The sequence below is a fragment of the Vombatus ursinus genome, unplaced genomic scaffold (genome assembly GCF_900497805.2).
Source record: "Vombatus ursinus unplaced genomic scaffold, bare-nosed wombat genome assembly UNPS02015012.1, whole genome shotgun sequence".
NCBI lineage: Eukaryota > Metazoa > Chordata > Mammalia > Diprotodontia > Vombatidae > Vombatus > Vombatus ursinus.
The window spans coordinates 1,399,018-1,417,233 of record NW_020954790.1 but is presented as its reverse complement, the minus strand read 5'-3'; the positions used below and the strand labels follow the sequence as shown (position 1 = coordinate 1,417,233).

Sequence of the window (18,216 nt, the reverse complement as noted above, 5' to 3'; positions counted from 1 at the left end):
CAGACAGACACCCTCCAGAGGCTGGGGAGGGGACCAGGGTTAAGGCTGGAGCCCAGGGAAGGACCCGGGAGACACGCAGCCCCTGGTATCTTAGGCCTGTCTTGGGATTGGCAAGGGAAACACTGGGGCCCAGGGGCGAGCTGATAGCCAGAGAGTGGCTGTGATGGCCCAGAGCCCGGACCTCCCACCTCCTACCCCCAGCCCAGACCCGGCCAGCCCTTTGGCTGTGGCTTCTGTGCCACTCGGGCCTCAGCTCCCCGAAGGAAGGCGGGGGTGGGGCCAGCGGCATTCTTCCTGCCCCAGGCTTAGTGAGCACGGCCCTGGGGACACAGTGGGTGACTGAGAACAGCGGGGCTTGCCTTGTTCACTTAGGGGTATTGTTGTTCTTACTGTTTACTAGCTGTGTGACCCTGAGCAAGTCACTTGATCTCTGCCTCATTCTCCTCATCTATGAAATGGGGAGAATCATAGAGCATCTACCTCCCAGGCTCAAATGAGAGATTTCTGAAGCTCTCGGCCCTGTTCCAGCACCACGTAAACAAACATTGCGTATACGTGCACTGTGAGTGGCCACAGTCATTAAGGTGCCCACTTTTCTCCTCCGGCTCCTCAGGCAGACTCCATTCTTTCTATGAGGGGAGACAACAGCAGAGACAGGATGGGAGAAGCCATGGTGAGGGGGTCTCTGGGGGGCCGCCACACAGCATCTGGTAGATTCTGGGCCCCACAGAAGCCCATCCAGCCAAAGTCAGAGGTCATCTGGTTCACCCCAACCCCCATTTTACAGATGAGGAAACTGATCCCCATAGTAGCAAAGTAAGTGGGCCCTGGCAAGTCCCGTAGGATGTGATGACTGGCAGAACTGGGGAGTGTGGCCACAGCTGCTTGGGAATTCTCTCTTTGGCTGCCCTCTCCATGGCAGGACAAGTCTGGAGAAGCGTGAGCCACACTACCTTAGGTGCAGGCTGCGATCCGGGAGGAAAGGCTTCGCTCCCACCTCCTAGGAACGCCCGAAAGCTTCCCCAAAGCTTGTTGGGGTGACCATGGAGGGAAGGATGCCAGGGCTCTGCCTGGGACTCAGCTTCATCCCTGCCACAGAGCCCCAGGGAGAGCCCAGGCTTCCTGGTACGATTCCGAGGCAGGGGCACTACCAGGAGTCCCTCTGCTAAAGGCCACGTGAGCTCAGAAGGGCTTTCAGGAACCCCAGGATTTCTGTTAGAATGGCAGGGGGCAAAGCTGCCCCTCTGTTCTCCCCCAGCAGTCCCTGCACGCCTCGAGGGAAGCTCAGGGTCTTTAGGGGGTCTTTAGATGGGAGACCTCCAGAACTGGAGGGTAGAGGAAAGGCAGACCAAGAGCTCCAAAGCCCTCTTCCCTGAAGGCCCCGGAGCCCAGAATGGGGCAATAGGAGAAGTACCGTTTGCCCACCCAGGGCTGGGTCTGCCTCTTCTGGCCTCTGGCCCTGGCACTTCTTACAGAATGCCCTGAACGTGGCAGGTTCCCAGCCAGGGAGGACGGGGTGGGCAGTGGGGGCCCAGGGGCTGGCTGCCTCCCGGTGAGCAAAGGGTACAGGGTGCAGACACACATACCACAACGTCACACAGTCCCATTTAATTGTCTCTCTAAACAAACATTACCTGTGGCTATTAAGACAGACAGAAGTCCCCGGGGAGCCGGTCAGTCCCCAACTACACAGACCCAGGGCCAGCCTGGCCTCCCCATGCACTCCCCTGCCCACCCCTGCCCACTCCCTCCCAGCCCCTCCGCCTGAGGGCCAGGGCCAGTGACACACCCAAGGCCACCTCTGCAGCAGGACCAGAGGCATCCAGGAGGGCAGCCAGGATCCAGAAAGCACCCCAGGGGTCCTTCCCTCAGTCTACCTCCTCCTGAAGGCCCCGCAGCTCCCTGCTCCCCAGGCCCACTCTGGGTCACTGAGGCAGGACGCAGATTGTCCGGTGGTGGCCAAGAGCCAGGCTGACTCAGGAGGCCAGCCTGAGGAAGGTCCCCCAGTCCCTAGCTGGGCACCCCCCATCCAGGCCAGACCTCCTCCTGGGATGCAGACCCACTTCTCCTCTGGCCACCAGAGGGTCAAAGATTCTCTTTCAGCCAAATCCGTGGCCAATGTCAGGAGATGCCGGCTGGTGGGGGCCCCTCCAGGCCAGGGCTTGTGGGGTGAGACCCCGGGAGCTCCAGGTTCAGGAGCTCCACGTCCTGGAGGCCACAGCCGTGTCTCGAGCCCCTACCCTCGGGCTCCAGGGCTGTGGTCGCCCTGTCTGGCCTGGGCGTGCCGCCATTGGCCCAGAGGCCAGCGCCGTGCCCATTGAGCTGGAGACTAACGCGCTCCTGGCCCTGGCCGCAGTCCCGGCCGCGCGGGGTGGAGGCCCGGGCCACGTGGCTGCGGAGGATCTTACGGAAGGTGTGGCGGAACTCGCGGATGCGGTAGGCGTAGATGAGGGGGTTCACCACGGAGTTGGTGTGCGAGAGAACAATGGCCAGGTACATGAGCCAGGGGGGCGCGTGCGGGCACTCTGGGCAGAAGAGGGTGAAGCAGTTGATGATGTGAAGGGGCAGCCAGCAGATGGCGAAGAGGCCCACGATGATGGCCAGCGACTTGGCCGCGTGCACCTCCTTCTGCAGCGTGGAGCGCGAGCGCTCGCCCGCTGCCGGCTTGCTCTCCATCTGCTTCAGCTGTCGCCGGGCCGCCATGAAGATGCGCAGGTATATGGCCAACATGAGCAGCAGAGGAAGCAGCACACACGCAAAGAAGTTGTAGTAGACCATGTAGTCCATTGGGACCACCGCCTCGAAAAGACACGGCATCTGGCCCACACTGCAGTGCGGGGGCTCGGAGCTATTGCCCGCTGCCGCGGCCTCCACGCACCGGCTCCAGCCCAGCATGGGCGTCAGGCCGATGATGAAGGACAACACCCAGCAGATGGCAATGATGCCCTTGGCCCGCGTGCCGGTCACCAAGCCGTTGTACCTGGGGAGGAAGAAGGGGAGGGTCACGATGGCTGGCTGAGGTAAGGCCAGTGAGGGAGGGAGCAAGGAGCCCGCATCTGGCGACCAGGCCAGGCCAGATGCCATTCTCTCTGGGCCTCAGTTTCCACTGCCAAGCCAGCCATAAACCCTAGGCTTTGGACCATCAGCTCCTTGAGGGCAAAGAGCCTCTGCTTCTGTTTGGTATGCCGGCCTGCGGGCCCCCCCCCCAGCTTCCCCAAGTACACATCTTGTCTGCCTCCATCACCGGGGTTGATTCGATGCACTGTCTGATCTTGCCTTGTCTAGTGGTGGGTGCAAGGGAAACAGAGACAACACAAGCGGGACAGGCCCTGCCCTCAGGGAGCTGACATTCTCCTGCAGGACCTGAGGGAACACGCATCCAGAGGAATAAAGCACGAAGATCTAGCACAGGTGAGGACGGGATTGCGGTGACTAAGATCCTGTGAGCCAGAGGTGAGAAGGGAGAGTATGCCAGGCTGGGGGCACAGCCTTGGCAAAGGTGAGAGGGTGGGGGAGGCCCACAAGCAAGCTAGGGTCCACATTCGTGGCCACAGTGGCCTGAGGAAAGCTGAATGCCTCTCGGGGCCTGGGGAAGGCCCAGTTACAGGCCTCCTTACTTGGGCTGGTCAAGGGAGGGGATCGGGAGGCCAGGAGGGAGGCTGGAAGCCACAGGTAAGGCAACTCAGCCAGCTAACTACCAGCTGCCCTCCTGGATCACACCCTCTGCTCTCCCTCCCCTCACACACTTCCCTCGGTGTGGGGTTTCCCCAGGACTGGAAAATTTCCCAGTCTTTTCTACTCTGGGATAAATATGGCCCAGAGAGGGTAAGAGGTGGCCAGCATCATACAGCACGTTAACGGCCAACCCAGGACTTTCCCCCAAAGTACACTGGGCAGTACATGCTCAGCATGATTCTGAATGGGCATGACTGGGGCTGGGGAACCCCTGGCTGTGCCCATGGACCAGTCCTTGACCAGCTGCCAGCTGAGGAGCCCAGCACTTGGCTGGAAGGCATGGGCAGGGTCTCTGGCCACAGGCTGCTTGTTCTCCTGGGCAGGGCCCCGGCCTCGCTCCCTTTTGGTTGCTGAGAAATATGTTCTGACTGGCTGAAACTCCCCCAGCCCCAGAGACCTGAAGGCCCACAGCTGAGAAGAAGCTCCAGGAGGAATGGAGGCAGCGGGGTCCCCAGAATGACTGAGGCTTTTCGTCCCCAGCAGCCGGAGGACTCGCTGGTTTACAGGGCACTCAGCAGGCCAGTTCTTGCGGAGGACTCACAGCCTCCGTCACAGGTCCCTCTTCAAAGTCTGTCTAATGGGCTGACTCTGCCAGAGCCTCCACAACCCACCCCTGGGGAGGCCTAGGAGGAAGGACGCAGGGGGCAAGTTCACAGCCAACAGCAGGCTTGCCAAGGATCTTCTCTACCTATCCTGCCTTGCTGAAGTGGAGGGAAGGAGCACTGACCAAGACCCAAGCTGTAATTCTATCCTCATCATTTACTAGCAGGGTGACTGTGAGTAAGACACTGACCCTCAGTTTCCTCTGCTGCAAAATGCTGTCTCTGCATAGCTGGCAGGAATATCAGAAAGCTGAGTGTCCATGAAGCACACTGTAGCTGCTGTTGTCCTCTCTGCACCCCTAGGGTCCCTTGGTGTCCTACATGAGCTCAGCATTCAGCCCAGACTAACCTGCAACCTTGGGGTCTGGAAGAATCGGCAGATAGGACCACTGTGCCCATCAGGGAAGGATGAGAGACATGCTAAACCATGGTGGGAAGGTTGTCATGGGGGATTCTGTGTGGGTCAGGGTTGACTAGAGGCCACTGGGATCCTTGTCAAATCTCCAATTCTGTAGGTCTGGGTAAGGCTAGAAGACTATCCTGATTTTATTTTTAAGGGGAAGAGAAGAGAGTTTGAACTCTAGTTCTGTGACTTTGGCTTTTACTCCTAGGAAAATTCTAGAGCAGCTCATTAAAGAGATAATTGGTGAACATCTAGAAAAGACAGTCGTGACTTGCAAAGAGCTGGCCTGGCTGGCTCAGCAAGCACAGGTTATGCCAGACTTAGCCTGTTCCCTTGTTGGCCAGAATGATGAACCTAGCAGATGGGGCAAATGCTGGGGTTAAAGTTTACCTCAATTTTAGTAAAGCTTTAGATAAAGCATCTCCTACTATTCTCGGGGAGAAGATTGAGAGATGTGGACTAGCTGATAATACAAGGATTCAGAATTGTTTGATGGCCAGTCTTAAAGAGTACTTGTTAATAGTTCAGTGTCAATGGGGCAGGAGGTCTCTGATGGTGTGCCCTAGGAATCTGTGCTTAGCACAAGGCTTGGATAAATCAGTGACTTAGATAAAGGCAGAGATAGTATGTTTAGCCAACTTGAAGACATGGGAGAGAGAGTTAAACACTGGGTGACAGAATCAGATCCAAAAGGATCCTGAGAGGCTGGAGTGCTGGAATTAAGTGGAGATAAGCATAAAGCCTTACACTTGGGTCCAAAAAATCAATTTCTCAAGTATAAGATGAGGAAGGTCTGGTTAGGCAGACAGCAGTTTGTCTGAAAAAGAAATCTAACGGCTTGAGGAGACAGGAAGTAGATCTAGCAGTGGCATGTGGCAGCCCCCAAAGCTCCTGGCCCTGGCTCAGCTCCCAGGCCCCATCCCGAGGTGCAGAGCTTCCTGGAACAGAAGGGAGCATCCATCCTACTGTCCTCTGCCCTGGTAAGGCCTTCCCTGGAGCGCTGGGGTCATTTCTGAATACCGCAGCCTAAGAAGGACACCAGTGAGTTGGAGAGTGTCCAGAGGACACAGCTAGTCTGGGGAAGGGCTTTGTGGGGGCCAGCATGAGAAGATCAGTTGAAGTTGGTAATATTTAGTCTAGGGTCCCACAAGAACTGTGTTCAGGTATCTGAAGGTCCACTGGGAAAGGGGGGCATTCACCTTGTTCCGACTGGCCCCAGGGGCCAGACCCAGGAGCATTTGGGGGAAGCTACAAAGAGACCAGTCTAGGCTCTGTGTCAGTAAGAACCTCCTATGTGTGGTACAGGCTCCCCCCGGGAGCTGGCGACTGCCCCTCCCTGGAGGGCTTTAGGCAAAGGCTGGCCCTGCCTCCCTGTCTCAGATGCCATGAAAGGAATTCTTAGTCAGACCCATCCTGTGCACTAAAGGCCTCAGGAGCTGTTGAGACCCCTCCTTTCTGATCTTGAGGTTCTGTGAGTCTGGGATTCTCTGCCAGCCCCTGGTCGTAGCCCTAGCCCAGCCCTAACCCCAGCTGCCTATGGTCTCCAGGGAGCCCGGGTAAGACGAAGTGTTCCCAGCCTGGGAGGGGGCACAGCTCTGACCTCCTGCGGGCGAGCAGAGGGCAGCACGACTGCGGGGGAAGCTCCACCGGTCATCTCAGCTCAGGATGGGCCATCAGGCGGGCACGTAAGGCAGTGAGGCCCAGGCCAGCGGGAGCCCTGGGGCCAGAGGGCAGCTCACCTGAGTGGGATGCGGATGGCAATGTAGCGGTCAATGGCAATGGCCAACAGGCTGAAGATGGAGCTCTGAGTAAGGACCAGCACAAAGCAAGCGATGAAGAGGCAGCCGTGAAAGGCCGCGCAGAAGCCGGTGCTGATGGTGATGGCGAAGGGGATGGCAAGCACCCCCACGGCGATGTCGGCCGCCGCCAGGGACACCACGAAGTAGTTGGTGACGTTCTGCAGGTTGGTGTTCATCGAGACTGCCCAGCACACTAGCACGTTGCCCAAGACCGCCAGCACGGCGATGACTACCTCCACCACGATGTAGACCACGTCCCAGGAGATGGAGAGAGCCATGGCGCCAGGAGGGGCGGGAGGGCTGGCTCAGAGAGACCGAGGGCCGGGCCAGCTCTGGGTCCATAGCTGCAGCCCCAGCGCCGGGGGGGGGTCACAGGCGGGGGGCTATGGAGGGCAGAGGCTCTGGGGGGCTCTGGCCTGCCCTGAGGCGCCAGCCCCCCTGGACCACTCCCCAGCGTCTGGGAGCCAGCATTGAGGAGGGGGGAAGGGCTGTCCTCACTGCATGTGTCCTCCCGGTCACATGGCCATGGCTTCGGGAGAAGAAGGGCCTCGTGCGTTGGCAGCTCTCCTCTACCTTGGAGTGACCGCGGAACCTAGGAAAGAGGACGCCACCGTGAAGATCAGACCCGGAGCTGGGTGCGGGGAGGGCCAAGGCTGAGGCCGGGAGGCAGCCCCATGGCTCGACTGGCCAGGCATTGGACACCGGTGGGCTGGCACCCTCCCAGAGAGACAGGAAAGGCCCGGCTGGATCACACACGAACAGGCAGATTAGCCAAGCCCACATGCTCAAGGGACGACTCCCGACCAGGGAGCCTCCCGGTATCACAAGGGCAGGTGGCCCAGGAATCCAAAGCAAATTCATCGTCCTTCACTGAGGGTCTCCTTCCCCCACGGGGAGGCTCCTTCCTGCCGGCGTGTCCCCCTCTCCACGAGCCCTACCTGGGCCTCTCTCCCCAGCCCCACTCCACCGATGCCTCAAGGCATCGCTTAACGTCAGAGAACCTCAGGGAAAGCTGGCAGCTCTAGACATACATAATTAGGCCAAGACCCCTACCCGCCCTCAGAAAGGTCCTTCTCCTCCCCCTTTCAGAGGAGCTGACTGGGGGTGACCCAGAGGTCCAGCACCAATAGTGGGAGGGGGTGGTCAAGAAGGGCCTAGAAGTGGATGGTGTGCTTCCTTCTGTCAGGCCCCAGCTGGTCTTTCCTCTCCACTCCCTGCTCCTCCTGCCTCGTATGAACCTACCAGGCCTCCCACAGATCACGACTTCTGGACTGACTCGGGAGTCCTGGGGGCTTCCCGGTGCACTCTGAGACCTTGGGGAGTCACCCTCTGTAAAGCGGCGGGGGGGGGGGCTGAGAAAACAGGACCTCAGAGGGCATCCAATCCCTCCCCAGCAAGGCCTAGGAAGTGGTCGTCACCATCGGAATCGGGCCCTGGGCCATGCTGCTTCCCCCGGGGTGACACCCCAGTGCCAGCCGGAACGGGGTATGAAGGGTGGGGATGCCCTCTGCAGGCTGCGGCCAAACTGAGGGCTGCCAGCGTGGAATGTAAAGGGAAAAAAGTGCCAACATTTTGTGGGAACAGCTCACTGGCCTATGGAAAAGGCCATCAGAGCCCACCCCTGCCTTACCCCAGAGCCCAGACTGTCTCCAGCTAGCTGTCCTCCTCTCCTCATCTGCATAAGACCCCAAACTGGCTCCCCTGGGTGAGTCACCTCACTTTGGTATGCCTCAGTTTCCTCAGCTTCAAAATGGGGATAATAACAGCACTTCCTTCTCAGGGTTGTTGGGAGGACCAAATGAGATCATATTTGTAAAGTGCTTAGCACAGTGCCTGGCATACAGCTGGTGCTTAATAAATGCTCCTTCCCTCTCTGATCACCATAAGTAAGGGTGGGCTCCCATGCCGAGGGAACTGCTTGGAATCAGGAGGCACCTTCAGATGCCAGAATCTAGACCTCGTGAGGGGGACACACCTCAGAGCTGAGGCTCCATCCTGTGCTAAGAGTCCCTGCCTTTGCAGCTAAGAGCACAGAAATAGCAGCAAAGTCACAGGGGGATGGGGGGAGACCAGGGCTGCCCACCAAAGAGGGAGCCGAGGGAGACAAGAGAATCAGTCCGGCAGAGTCGCCGTGTGGGCGACAAAGAGCCAGCCCAGAGGAAGAGCTTGCTCAGAAGCAGCCCTGCCTGGAGGCCTGGCATCCTTCCCTGCCCTCCTCAGTGCCTGGAGGCTGGCCTTCCTGGCCCGGCCCAGCAGCAGCCGTGCTAGAAAAAGAGCCGGGCCAGCAGCTGAGTGACCCACTCAGGCCAGCCCCCTCCCAGATTGGCCCATCCAGCAGACACATCACCCCTACAGAATAAGCCCAGCTAAGCTGCCCATCTCACAGGGACGATCCAGCCCTCCTAGCAGGAGACATTCATCCTCAACACCAAGAGAAATAAAAGGCGTGGAGACCCTGCTGTTCCAGCACTGTGAGCTGCTGGGGCCACATGGTTCTCTGTGTGTGCACCCGCCTCACAACTGATATCCTCTAAACCCACACCCACTCTTCCCCCTTAGGCTCCCCAGGCTTTGCAGTAGTGTGCACTCCAGGCTTCTGGGGGAAATGCTTTGGAACTGCTGCTCGCTGTGCCATTTGAATAAATGCTTTTTTCCCCCAAAAGCTAATTGAGTCCTCTGGCTCATTGTCAAGGGGAGGCACACTGATGGGGGCTCTGTAAATTACAATGGTTACCCTTGGAAACAAAGACAGCAACTGTTCTTTTTTGGAACCTACCTGCCTGTGCCAGTAGGAGTTAGGGGAGCGGGTCCTTGGTGGAGGGGCTGCGCTGATGTTCAGGGGAACCTCAGAACCTCCACGGGAGGCAGGTGGGAGGTGACAATGACATCCTACAGGAGGGAGGGAGGCAGGAGGCAACTCTGCCCTCTGCACCGAGGGTCTGAACAGGCGGGGCTATCCTGCACCCACGGGACTTAGGACCCTGATCACACTCTGCCCCCTTCTTTTCCTCTCCTCCCCTCCTTCTCTATTCCTCCTCCCTCCCCCTTTTCCCTCCTTCTCCCCTTCCCCTCTCCCCCTTCTCCATCTCCCCTCCTTCCCTCCTCCCCTCCCTTTCCTTCTCTTCCTCCCTTTTCTCTCCCCCCTTCCCCTTCACTTCCTTCCCTTCCTTCCCCCCCTCCCCCTCCAGCAATTGTCTAGGAGCCCTGCCTCCCACTCCCCCACCCACCCCTGTCTGTTTGCAGGTGTTTCCTTGCCGGCTGGCTCAGTCGCTCTGGATCTGCAGAGCTGGGCACACTAGTGCTTTCCTTCAACCTTGCTGGGTGAGAAGGTCCAACAGGCTGGGGTAGACTGCACTCGTGCCAGTGAGCTGGGGCACTAATGGTGGCATTTCAGGTTGCCCAGAGCCTTGAGGGATTGAGGCGAGGGTGAGAGGGCTGCCCTCCTGAGGCTGAGGGGCTCAGGAAGCCCCCTGCTGGCCAAGAGCACGACTGGGGAGACGGGGGAGGAGTGCGGGGTGTGGGGGGCAGCTCTCCTCCCGAGAATGCGGAATGGAGTCACGGCTGTTGTGGGGGAAGCCCAGTATCACCGGACCCTCCGAGGCCCTGTGGTCAGAGCGGTCACCCAGCCTCGGTGACGATCTGCAGCCACCTGGGGCTCCTCAGAAGACCCTCCATGCAGCCCCCCTCCTGCTGCCAGCTCTGCAGCCCCACAGAGATGCCTGAGGCCACAGACGAGGCTCTACCTGCCCCGAGGCTGACATTCCCTCCCAAGCAGGGATCTGGAGCCCCCAGCTGCCATTGTTCAAACCCTGTTTGTTCTCCCCCTCCCCCCACTGCCTTCTCCCTTTTCAGCATCACATTCCTCTCAATCCCCCAAAGCCCCCTCTGCAGCTGCCAGCCCCCGGGAGCAAACCCGCCTTCATCTGCAGTCTCTCACTCTGCTCCCTCTCCTGGCTCTCACGGATGTGGGCTCTGCCCTGGCCGCCACCTCCACACCGGCTGCCCCTTGCTCCCCTTTGCCCCCCCAAACCCCCCCAGTCACCTCTCCTCCTTGGAGGTCACTGGGCCCACCTGGACCGGCGCTCCAGAGCCTGGTAGCTGCCGTCTGCTCTCAGGAGGCGCCTCAGGACCCTCCCTGCCCTACGTCAGTGAGCTCAGAGCCTGGCTCTGGGTCAGCGAGCCCTTCTCTCCCCTCCCCTCCCCACCTCCCACCCTCATGCACTTCGGCCCCCATGTGGATGCCCGTCCAACACGCTTTTCTCACAGTCCCTCAGCCCACCTCCCTCAGCCACACACAAATAGTGACAGCTGCTAAGGCCTCAGTTTCCTCTCCTGTCAAGTGGGTAGGAAGTGGACTGGGTGAGTTCTGGTCCTGCTTCTGCTCTCATGTCCCACCCAAGCTGGGTCCCTCCACCCCTTCTTCTGCCTGACACTCTTTAAGTCCCCCCTAGATCTCCCCAGGGAGGCCCCTCACTCCCCTTTCCCTTCTGGGGGCCAAGCTCCGGAAGGAAGCCCAGGTCCCTGAGCTCTGGGTCCCCCACTCTGGTGTCTGCCCTCCTTGGCTCTTCTCCAGCCTGGCTTTCCCCATCAGGCCTTGTTGCCTTGGGTTCTGAGGAGAGAACAAGTGTCTCATGCCCTCGAGCCCAGAGCCCAGTGGGGGAGGCCACCCCTCTCAGCATCCTGAGGAGTCCAGCCCTCAGGAGGGCCTTCTGCCGCTGACCATCAGCCTGCCTGCCTGCACTGAGCACTCCTGTTAACGGGGACATATATGAGATAGTGACCATGACCAGAGGGGCTATGGCGGGGGAGGGAGGCAGACCTCAAATGTGGAACAGCTAAGGTCCAGACCTATGAGCTCTAACCCGGGTTCCCAGGACCCTTGAGAAGCCCCAGCTAGAGCCCTGGCCCCTGGCTTCAGTCAGAGCCTTGACCTTGGTCCAGACAGGCTTAAGAGCCTGGAATAGCAGACCCAAGGGTTGGGACTGGTAGCCCTTACCCCCCAGCACTTTATCTTGGGCATCTGGAAGTGGAGAAGGTGGTGTGAAGGATGTGGGGGTCCTTGACCAGAGGGAAGCGAGCCGCCGGGACAAGCCCGGCATGTCCCTAATGCTTTTTGGGGAGACGGGTAGGTAGAAGGCAGCCTGGTTGCCACCAGGGCCCTGGTAAGCTTTCCCTCAGGAATCAATCCATGAATCATGTACCGCTGGTTAGGAAAGGAAATTGAGCCTAAACACAGGGACGTTTCCTGGGTGAGCAGCCCTGCCTGGTGCTGGGGAGAGGCTTGATGAGGGGGAACCCACACGGTCCCATAAACATGCAGCCGAGTCAATAGAAGCGGCTCCTGGCCCTTTAATTAAGATGCTCTCTCCTGGAGCTCAGTGTGGCAGACTGCCATCCCTGGACCATGAGAGCTCCAGTCGGGGCAGGGACAGTCCCAGGAGAAGAGTGGAAACTGAGGCAGTAGCAGCCTCTGGGATCTCACGGGATCCTCTCAACACCTACAGAAAAGGAAAAAATGAGGTTCGGCGTCTCGCTCCAGATGCCGTAGCAAGTTTGGGTCTGAGAATGGAAGGGGAGCCAGGTGTTCTGGCCCTGGGCTGCCCCAAATGTCAGCCTTGGCCTGGCTTGGCTCCTGGCCCGGGGCCCCTGCCTGAGTCTGGGCTCTTGGCTCCAGGAGCCAGTGCCCTGGAAGGCTGGCCCTGCTTTGGCCCGGCCACTCTCTGTCCCTGAACTCCCCCTGCTTCCTTCACAGTCCCGGGCTGCTGAAACCCTTCCCTCACAGAAACCTTAATGTGGGGCTGGTGAAGGAGGAATCATTGCCCCCACTCTACAAAGGAGGGAACCGAGACTCTGCTGGATTCCTCCTTGCCCCCCACATTAGCTCAGGGCAGGAATCCCAAAGGATAGGATGGGAAGCCAAATGGAGGGGCCCAGACCCACAGGCAGGATGTAGGGGGAGGATGGGAAACAGACGCAGGAGACAGAAGCGTCGGGGACATCATGGGCCTGTCTGGCCCCGGGGACTTCCGGCCTGGGTCTAGAAAGGTGGGTCACAAGTCTGAAGCCCTGTAAATGCTCTCTAGGCAGGAGACGGGACTGTGGAAGCCTGGGTCCCCCTATCAAGGCCTCACTAACAGGCTGTCCTCCGGCCCAGGGAGGAGAGCTCTGCATTCCCCCAGGGGTCTCCCTCCAGGTAAGTGAGGGGTTCCTGGCCATGAGGAGGATCCCCCACAGCTCAGTTTTCCCTCCCAGCTTGTCTGTCCCCGAATTTAGCCTCAAAGCTGCCCCTCATCCCAGTCTTTGGCCTGCCCAAGGCATTTGCTGGGACGCTTCCCCCACCTTCCAGTCATCCCACGAGGACCCTCAGGGAGCCATCCATCTCCATCTCCTACCCATTTCACAAAGGAGGCCACCAACAGAGCCAGAGGGCCTGGCTTCCCAGCCTACTTCTGACACTCATAAGCTCTGTGACTCTGGGACAGTCACCTGCTGTCTCTGAACCCCACTTTCCTCAGCTCTCCAAGGGGGATCATAAGTACAGTGCTCTTCTTAAAGGAGCCCATGCCCACCTGAGTCCCCGCCCACATGACCAATAAGAAGCGAAGGTGCTGAGCTGGACGGTCTGCCCCTGGGCACGGCCCCCAGGTGGGCAGGAGGTTACTAAGCGGGGATGCCCCTGCCCTAAATGTACACTCCTGCTTCTCCCAGAGACTGAGGCCTCGTGATGGAACTGCCCTCGGCTCCCTGCGCCACACATCACCTGACCACAGACGGTCAGAGTTACAGGTTCTGGTGGGGTTAACCCAACCCTAAGCCCTCCCCTGAGCCCTCTGCCCCGCAAGCCACCCTGCCCAGCCCCCATCCACCCACCTCTCTGGTCTCTGCCTCTCCATCCCCTTCCGAACATACTCGAGTTTCTCCAGTACTGAAACGACTTTCTTAGCTGCCTTCTCCCCCAGCCATCCCCTCCCCAGCTCCTACAGGTCCAGGACAATCCAGTTCCTCCTCCTCCACCCAACATTTGAAAAGTTCCTAATATCTGTAGGAAGGGTGTGTGGGGCAGGAAATAAACGGAGCAGACTGATCAAGAGAGTACCTACCAGGCACTGTGCTAAGTGCTTTAAAAATATTATCTTATTTGATCAAAATCAAATAATCTGACCAGGAAAGAAGGGTTGGGTGAGCCATTGGTGAAGGGTGGGAGAGGGGCCCCCAAACTGAAGCTGCTGAGAATGGGCACCCCCATCCTCCTAGGCCCTCAGGCTCCCCACCTAGTAGTGATCGGGGCTCCTCACGCTCTCACCCCCAGAAACAAAATGGTGCCAAGGCCTGTCAATTTCACCTCCGCTACATCTCATCTGTTTCACCTCCACTACATCTTTTGTCAATTTTACCTTCTCACAGCATCTCTCCCGATAGGTCCCTTCTCTCCTCTGACTCTGTCCCCACCCTGGTGTAGCCCCTCATCGCCCCACATCTGCACGATTGCAGTAGCTGCTGAGGGGCTGCCTGTCTCCCGGCTGTCCCCCCTCCAGTCCGTCCTCCATTCAGCCTCCAAAATGATCTCCCTAAAGCACAGATCTGACCGTGTCACTCCCCACTTAAGAACCTCCAATGGCTCCCCACGGCCTCCAGGAGCAAATGGAGATACCTCTGCTCTTTCCCTTCTCCACTCAAACCCTTCACCACTCAGTGCCAAGCTGCCTTTCCAGCAGATCACACATTGCTGCTCTTTTCCTCTAAAGCTCCCCTCTGTGTGTAGTGGCTACAGCTCTCTGTGGACTTGTCGCCCTTCTGTGAGCTCCTCAAGGGCAGGGACCATATGTTTGTTTTCCCTTTGTAGCTGGGACCCAGACCCGGCACACAGTCTGAGCTTAATGAAGGCTTGTTGTACGGCTGATCTGGCACCTTGAAGGGATCGGCAGCCTTTGGCAAAGTGGAGGAGGGGTGCAGACCCCATGTCCCTGCCCTTCCCAGAGGCAGCACAACTGGCTGGATGGTCTCGGAAGTGCCTGAACAGCCAGACTTCACTCAGTTTGTGTTGGGTCCGTGTCAGTGTGGCTGGAGGTCTCCAGGGGAGAGCCTGAGGGATCTGTGCTATTGAATATTTTTATCCAATGACGTGAAGCAAGGCATGGATGACAGACTCATGAACTGAGGGGGATGGATAAAATAATGAGTGACAGTCAGGATCCCAAAAGATCTCAGCAGACTCAAGCACTCGGCCGAGTCCAGTAGGATATGATGCCACAGGGCTCGATGGCTTACACTTCCTGAATCGAGGGTGGGAGAGGTCTAGTTAGACAGCAACTCCTCTGCATAAGATCTGGGGGTCTGAGGGGACCACAAGCTCAGTAGGAGATAGTAGAACGTGATATGGCTATTAGAAACCCAATGCAATCTCGGGCAGCATGGGGAGGGACAGAGTTTCCAGGCCTAGGGAGGGGACAGGAGGTCTGGCAATCAGAGTAGTGAAGGGTCTGGAGTCTGTGACATGAGGATGAATTGAAGGGATGTTTCTCCTGGAGAGTACTGAAGGGATGGGTATGGGGGTGGGGAAGACCCATGATGCTTTTGCTCACATCCCAAAGGACTGTCCTGGAGAGGAAGGATTAGCCTCGCTCTGCTTGGCCCCAGGAGAAGCCCCTCCACTGATACTGCTCTTAAAAGGTCCCTGGAGACCTCCTGGTCACCACCATACCCTCCTTCGGTCCAAAATGTCCCCCTTCGTCCGGAGTGCTGCCGTTGGCCACCCCTTCGCCTGCTACTCTCCTCCTGCCTCTGCGATTGTGCTTTCCCATCTCCATAGCAGGCCCCACATCCTCTTCCTCATCCCTTGGCCTTGTCACCCTCCGAGCCGGTCTGATGCCTCCCCTCTTCCCTCTCTGCCCGCAGCCTTGACCTCCCTCCCAAGCTCAGGGCCCGCACCCCTGGCTGTTGGCTGGACCCTTGCCACCGCATCCCATCGCCTGCTCCAGCCGAGCCTGTGTCCCTTCCCTTTCCACCTCCAGACTCGCCCCCCCTGCCCCTCTCCATCTTCTGCACTCTCCCTCTGGGCTGGCTGACTCTGATTGTTGCCCCTTCTTCCTTTCCAGCCTTTGTTCCCGCTGCTTCCTATGCTTCTGAGGTCCCCCCACACTCTCCTCACTGGCTGGGCTCTTGCCACTCCGCCCTGAGCTGCCCCATGGACCGAGTGGTTAGAGCCCAAATCCTTCTCAGAATTTCACTGGCAGCCCCCAGGCTGCTGTCAGGGGCTCTGGCCGGACTCCGGCGAAGGAAGGCTTCTACCCTGAACCCTGCTGGATACCGGCCACCCGCCTCCCTCTTCTGCCTGAATCTTGTCCTGGTCCTCTTAGAATCCAGCTTCCTGCACCCATATCTGGACAAAAAGCTCCTCTCTTCCCAAGAGAACTGACTCGTTCTGTCTGTCCTGTTCATTCATCTATCTGTCCATCATTGGAGCCTGGCACACCCTTCCTAGACCCTGGTGCAGGAGGGCTTACAGCCTCTGGGCCAGGGAGAGCATTTGGAAGGGGCTGCCTGGGGGAAGGAGCCTAGACCTAGGCCCAGGACAGCTTCTTCCAGTCGGTCATCTGGAAATGAGTTGGGAGAAGGGAAAGAGGAGGGAGGGGAAGGGGGAGGCAGGGGAAGGCTGAAGCACACAGGAGGGCAACCAGGCTAAGCCCCTTTGACCACTCCATGTCTAGCTGGGGGCCTGGCTGCCCCCCCCACTTGACATTGAGGAAACAGACCCCTCAAGGTCTGGGCTGCCCAGTCAAATTATCAAGGCAGGAAAGGATTTGGGAACCAGCCAGTCACACCCTGCCAACCTAAAGAGCAGGAAACTGAGGCTCAGGCTGGAGATGGGAGTGAGTGTCTCAACTCTCCAGCCCAAAGGGCCAAATAGGCCCGGGAGGTGGTAGTGGTGGTGAATGAACCTAGCGCCAGCCTAGAGGTGTCTCTGCTCCCTCCCTCCCTCTCTTCCCCTTAACATACCTGCAGCTTATGTTGAGCAGAATTGCATTGCAGTACAGAGAAGAAGATCCGGGGAGAAGCCGGATCCCAAGGAAGTGGGAAAGGGGTGGGAGGTGGTCTCTGTCCGTCCTCCCTGACCCTTGCTTCTCCAGGATGGTCCCAGCCTGCCCTCGGGCCCAGAGGCAAGGGTCCTAGGTCCCCGTGAGTGTCAGGGCCTCTCAGAGACCCTAAGCTCTTCCCTTTCAGCTGACACCCCCACACACACACCCCACAGCTCCCAGGGCTAAGTTCAACTCCCCCCAGGGCGATCTCCTCATATCCCTGAGTGGGCCTCAGTTTCATTCTTAGGAAAAAGGGGATAATGTGGACCCATTAGACAGATCCCATGAAATTCGTTGGGGGAGAGGGGTCCAGGGTTTGAAAGGTCAGGATGCTTTGCCTGCCTTTCCCCATCTCTCTTCCAGGTTCTTGCAAGTCAGCCTATCTCCCTGGGGGGGATTAGGTGGGGCCCCCTCCCTCTCCAGAGCAGCCGCGGTTGCCATTAGCTCCGAGCCCCCATATTTCCACTCTGTGCCCACCCTCCCGCCCCTGCATCTTGGAGCCCCGTTGTGCGAAGCCTCCTCCCAGGGCGCCCCCCCCCCTCCACCAGGAGTCCTAGGAGGTATGGGGGGAGGAAGCGGGAGGGACGGCGGGGCGGAGGAGGCACAGTGATGCCCAGGCAGGAGTGACACTGCCCGTTTCCAGGATACCCAGGGCTAGCTCCGGGGGGAAGCCAGAACCCTCTGCAGGGAGACCGAGAGGTCCGGAACTTCTGGTCCAGCGCACCTGCCCCCACCCCCCATGCCTTAGCTCTCTTGGTCTTGGGGCTGAGACGGCTAGCGAAGCCGCAGCGACCAGGGGCCTCCTGCCCCAAGCTGGCCGAGGCATCCTGGGGCCTGGGGGGCTGCGGCCAGACCCCCTCCCCCCAAGCCCTCAAGCCTAAGCCGTCGCGGGCGTCCTCCAGCCCCAGGGCCACCCCGGCGGGTCGCAGTGCTGCCTCCGTCTCCTCAGCCCAGAAGTCCTTCACTCAGTCCCGGCCGCCCCCTACTCCAGACGGCCCGGCTCCCGCTGCTGGGAGGCAGCCTGGGGGACCCCGAGCAGTCCTCTCGCATGTGGCCCGGGGCTCCCCACTCCCGAAGTCGTCGCAGCCCCCAAGTGGGGCAGGGATAGGACGGGGAGCCCATCCGCCCCATCCCCCCTCACCCTGCCCCGGCCCGGCCCCATCGCCCGCCCAGTCCAAGCAGCCCGCCCCGTCTGTCCGTCCGTCAGTCCGGTCCGCGCAGCTGCTAGACGGGGCGGGCGATGGCACCGGGACGCTCTGGCCCTGGTAGCCCATCCCCGGCCCCAGCCCCTTCGTGCACTGACCTGAGCCGAGGGCCTCCTCCTCTGCCCCCGCAGCCGCCTCCGCCCGCGCCCGCTTCCTCCTCCTGGTCCCCGGCAGCCCTGGCCACAGCTGCCGCGCCCGGAGCAGAGCCCGCGCCGCCCTTGGGCGCCCCCTGCAGACCCCGGTCCGAGCTACACCTCGCCCCGCCCCGGGCCCCGCCCCCGGACCCCCCCCACCCCTTATCCCGCCCGGGCTTCGGGCTCTGGGCTCCAGGCTACGAAAGCTGCTCTCCGGCTCCCCCTCCGGGCATCCCGGAGGACGGGGCAGCAAAATCTGGCG

General features: G+C 59.6%; 1 protein-coding gene across 3 annotated transcripts; it reads right to left on the bottom strand.

The window, feature by feature from the left end:
• Window positions 1-1,775: 1,775 nt before the first annotated feature.
• On the bottom strand, window positions 1,776-17,954 carry ADORA2A (adenosine A2a receptor). 3 transcript variants are annotated; one of them, XM_027845685.1, is made up of 4 exons: window positions 9,767-9,873; window positions 9,316-9,428; window positions 6,480-7,131; window positions 1,776-2,980 (listed from the first exon to the last, which is right to left on the bottom strand). In XM_027845685.1, exons 3-4 carry the CDS (start codon window positions 6,815-6,817, stop codon window positions 2,122-2,124), a joined length of 1,197 nt encoding a protein of 398 aa, XP_027701486.1. In that variant the 5' UTR covers window positions 6,818-7,131; window positions 9,316-9,428; window positions 9,767-9,873; the 3' UTR covers window positions 1,776-2,121. The 3 variants fall into 3 exon arrangements, with proteins under 3 accessions (XP_027701486.1, XP_027701484.1, XP_027701485.1); XM_027845683.1 differs by lacking the exons at window positions 9,316-9,428; window positions 9,767-9,873 and adding an exon at window positions 17,919-17,954; XM_027845684.1 differs by lacking the exon at window positions 9,767-9,873 and having other exon boundaries at window positions 9,316-9,478.
• Window positions 17,955-18,216: the final 262 nt, after the last annotated feature.

Coding starts and splice junctions, on each gene's coding strand:
- ADORA2A (XM_027845683.1), bottom strand. CDS start 6,817: ATGGCTCTCTCCATCTCCTGGGACGTGGTCTACATCGTGGTGGAGGTA. Junction 2,981..6,479: donor GCCATCCGCATCCCACTCAG/GTGAGCTGCCCT, acceptor CTTCCTCCCCAG/GTACAACGGCTTGGTGACCG.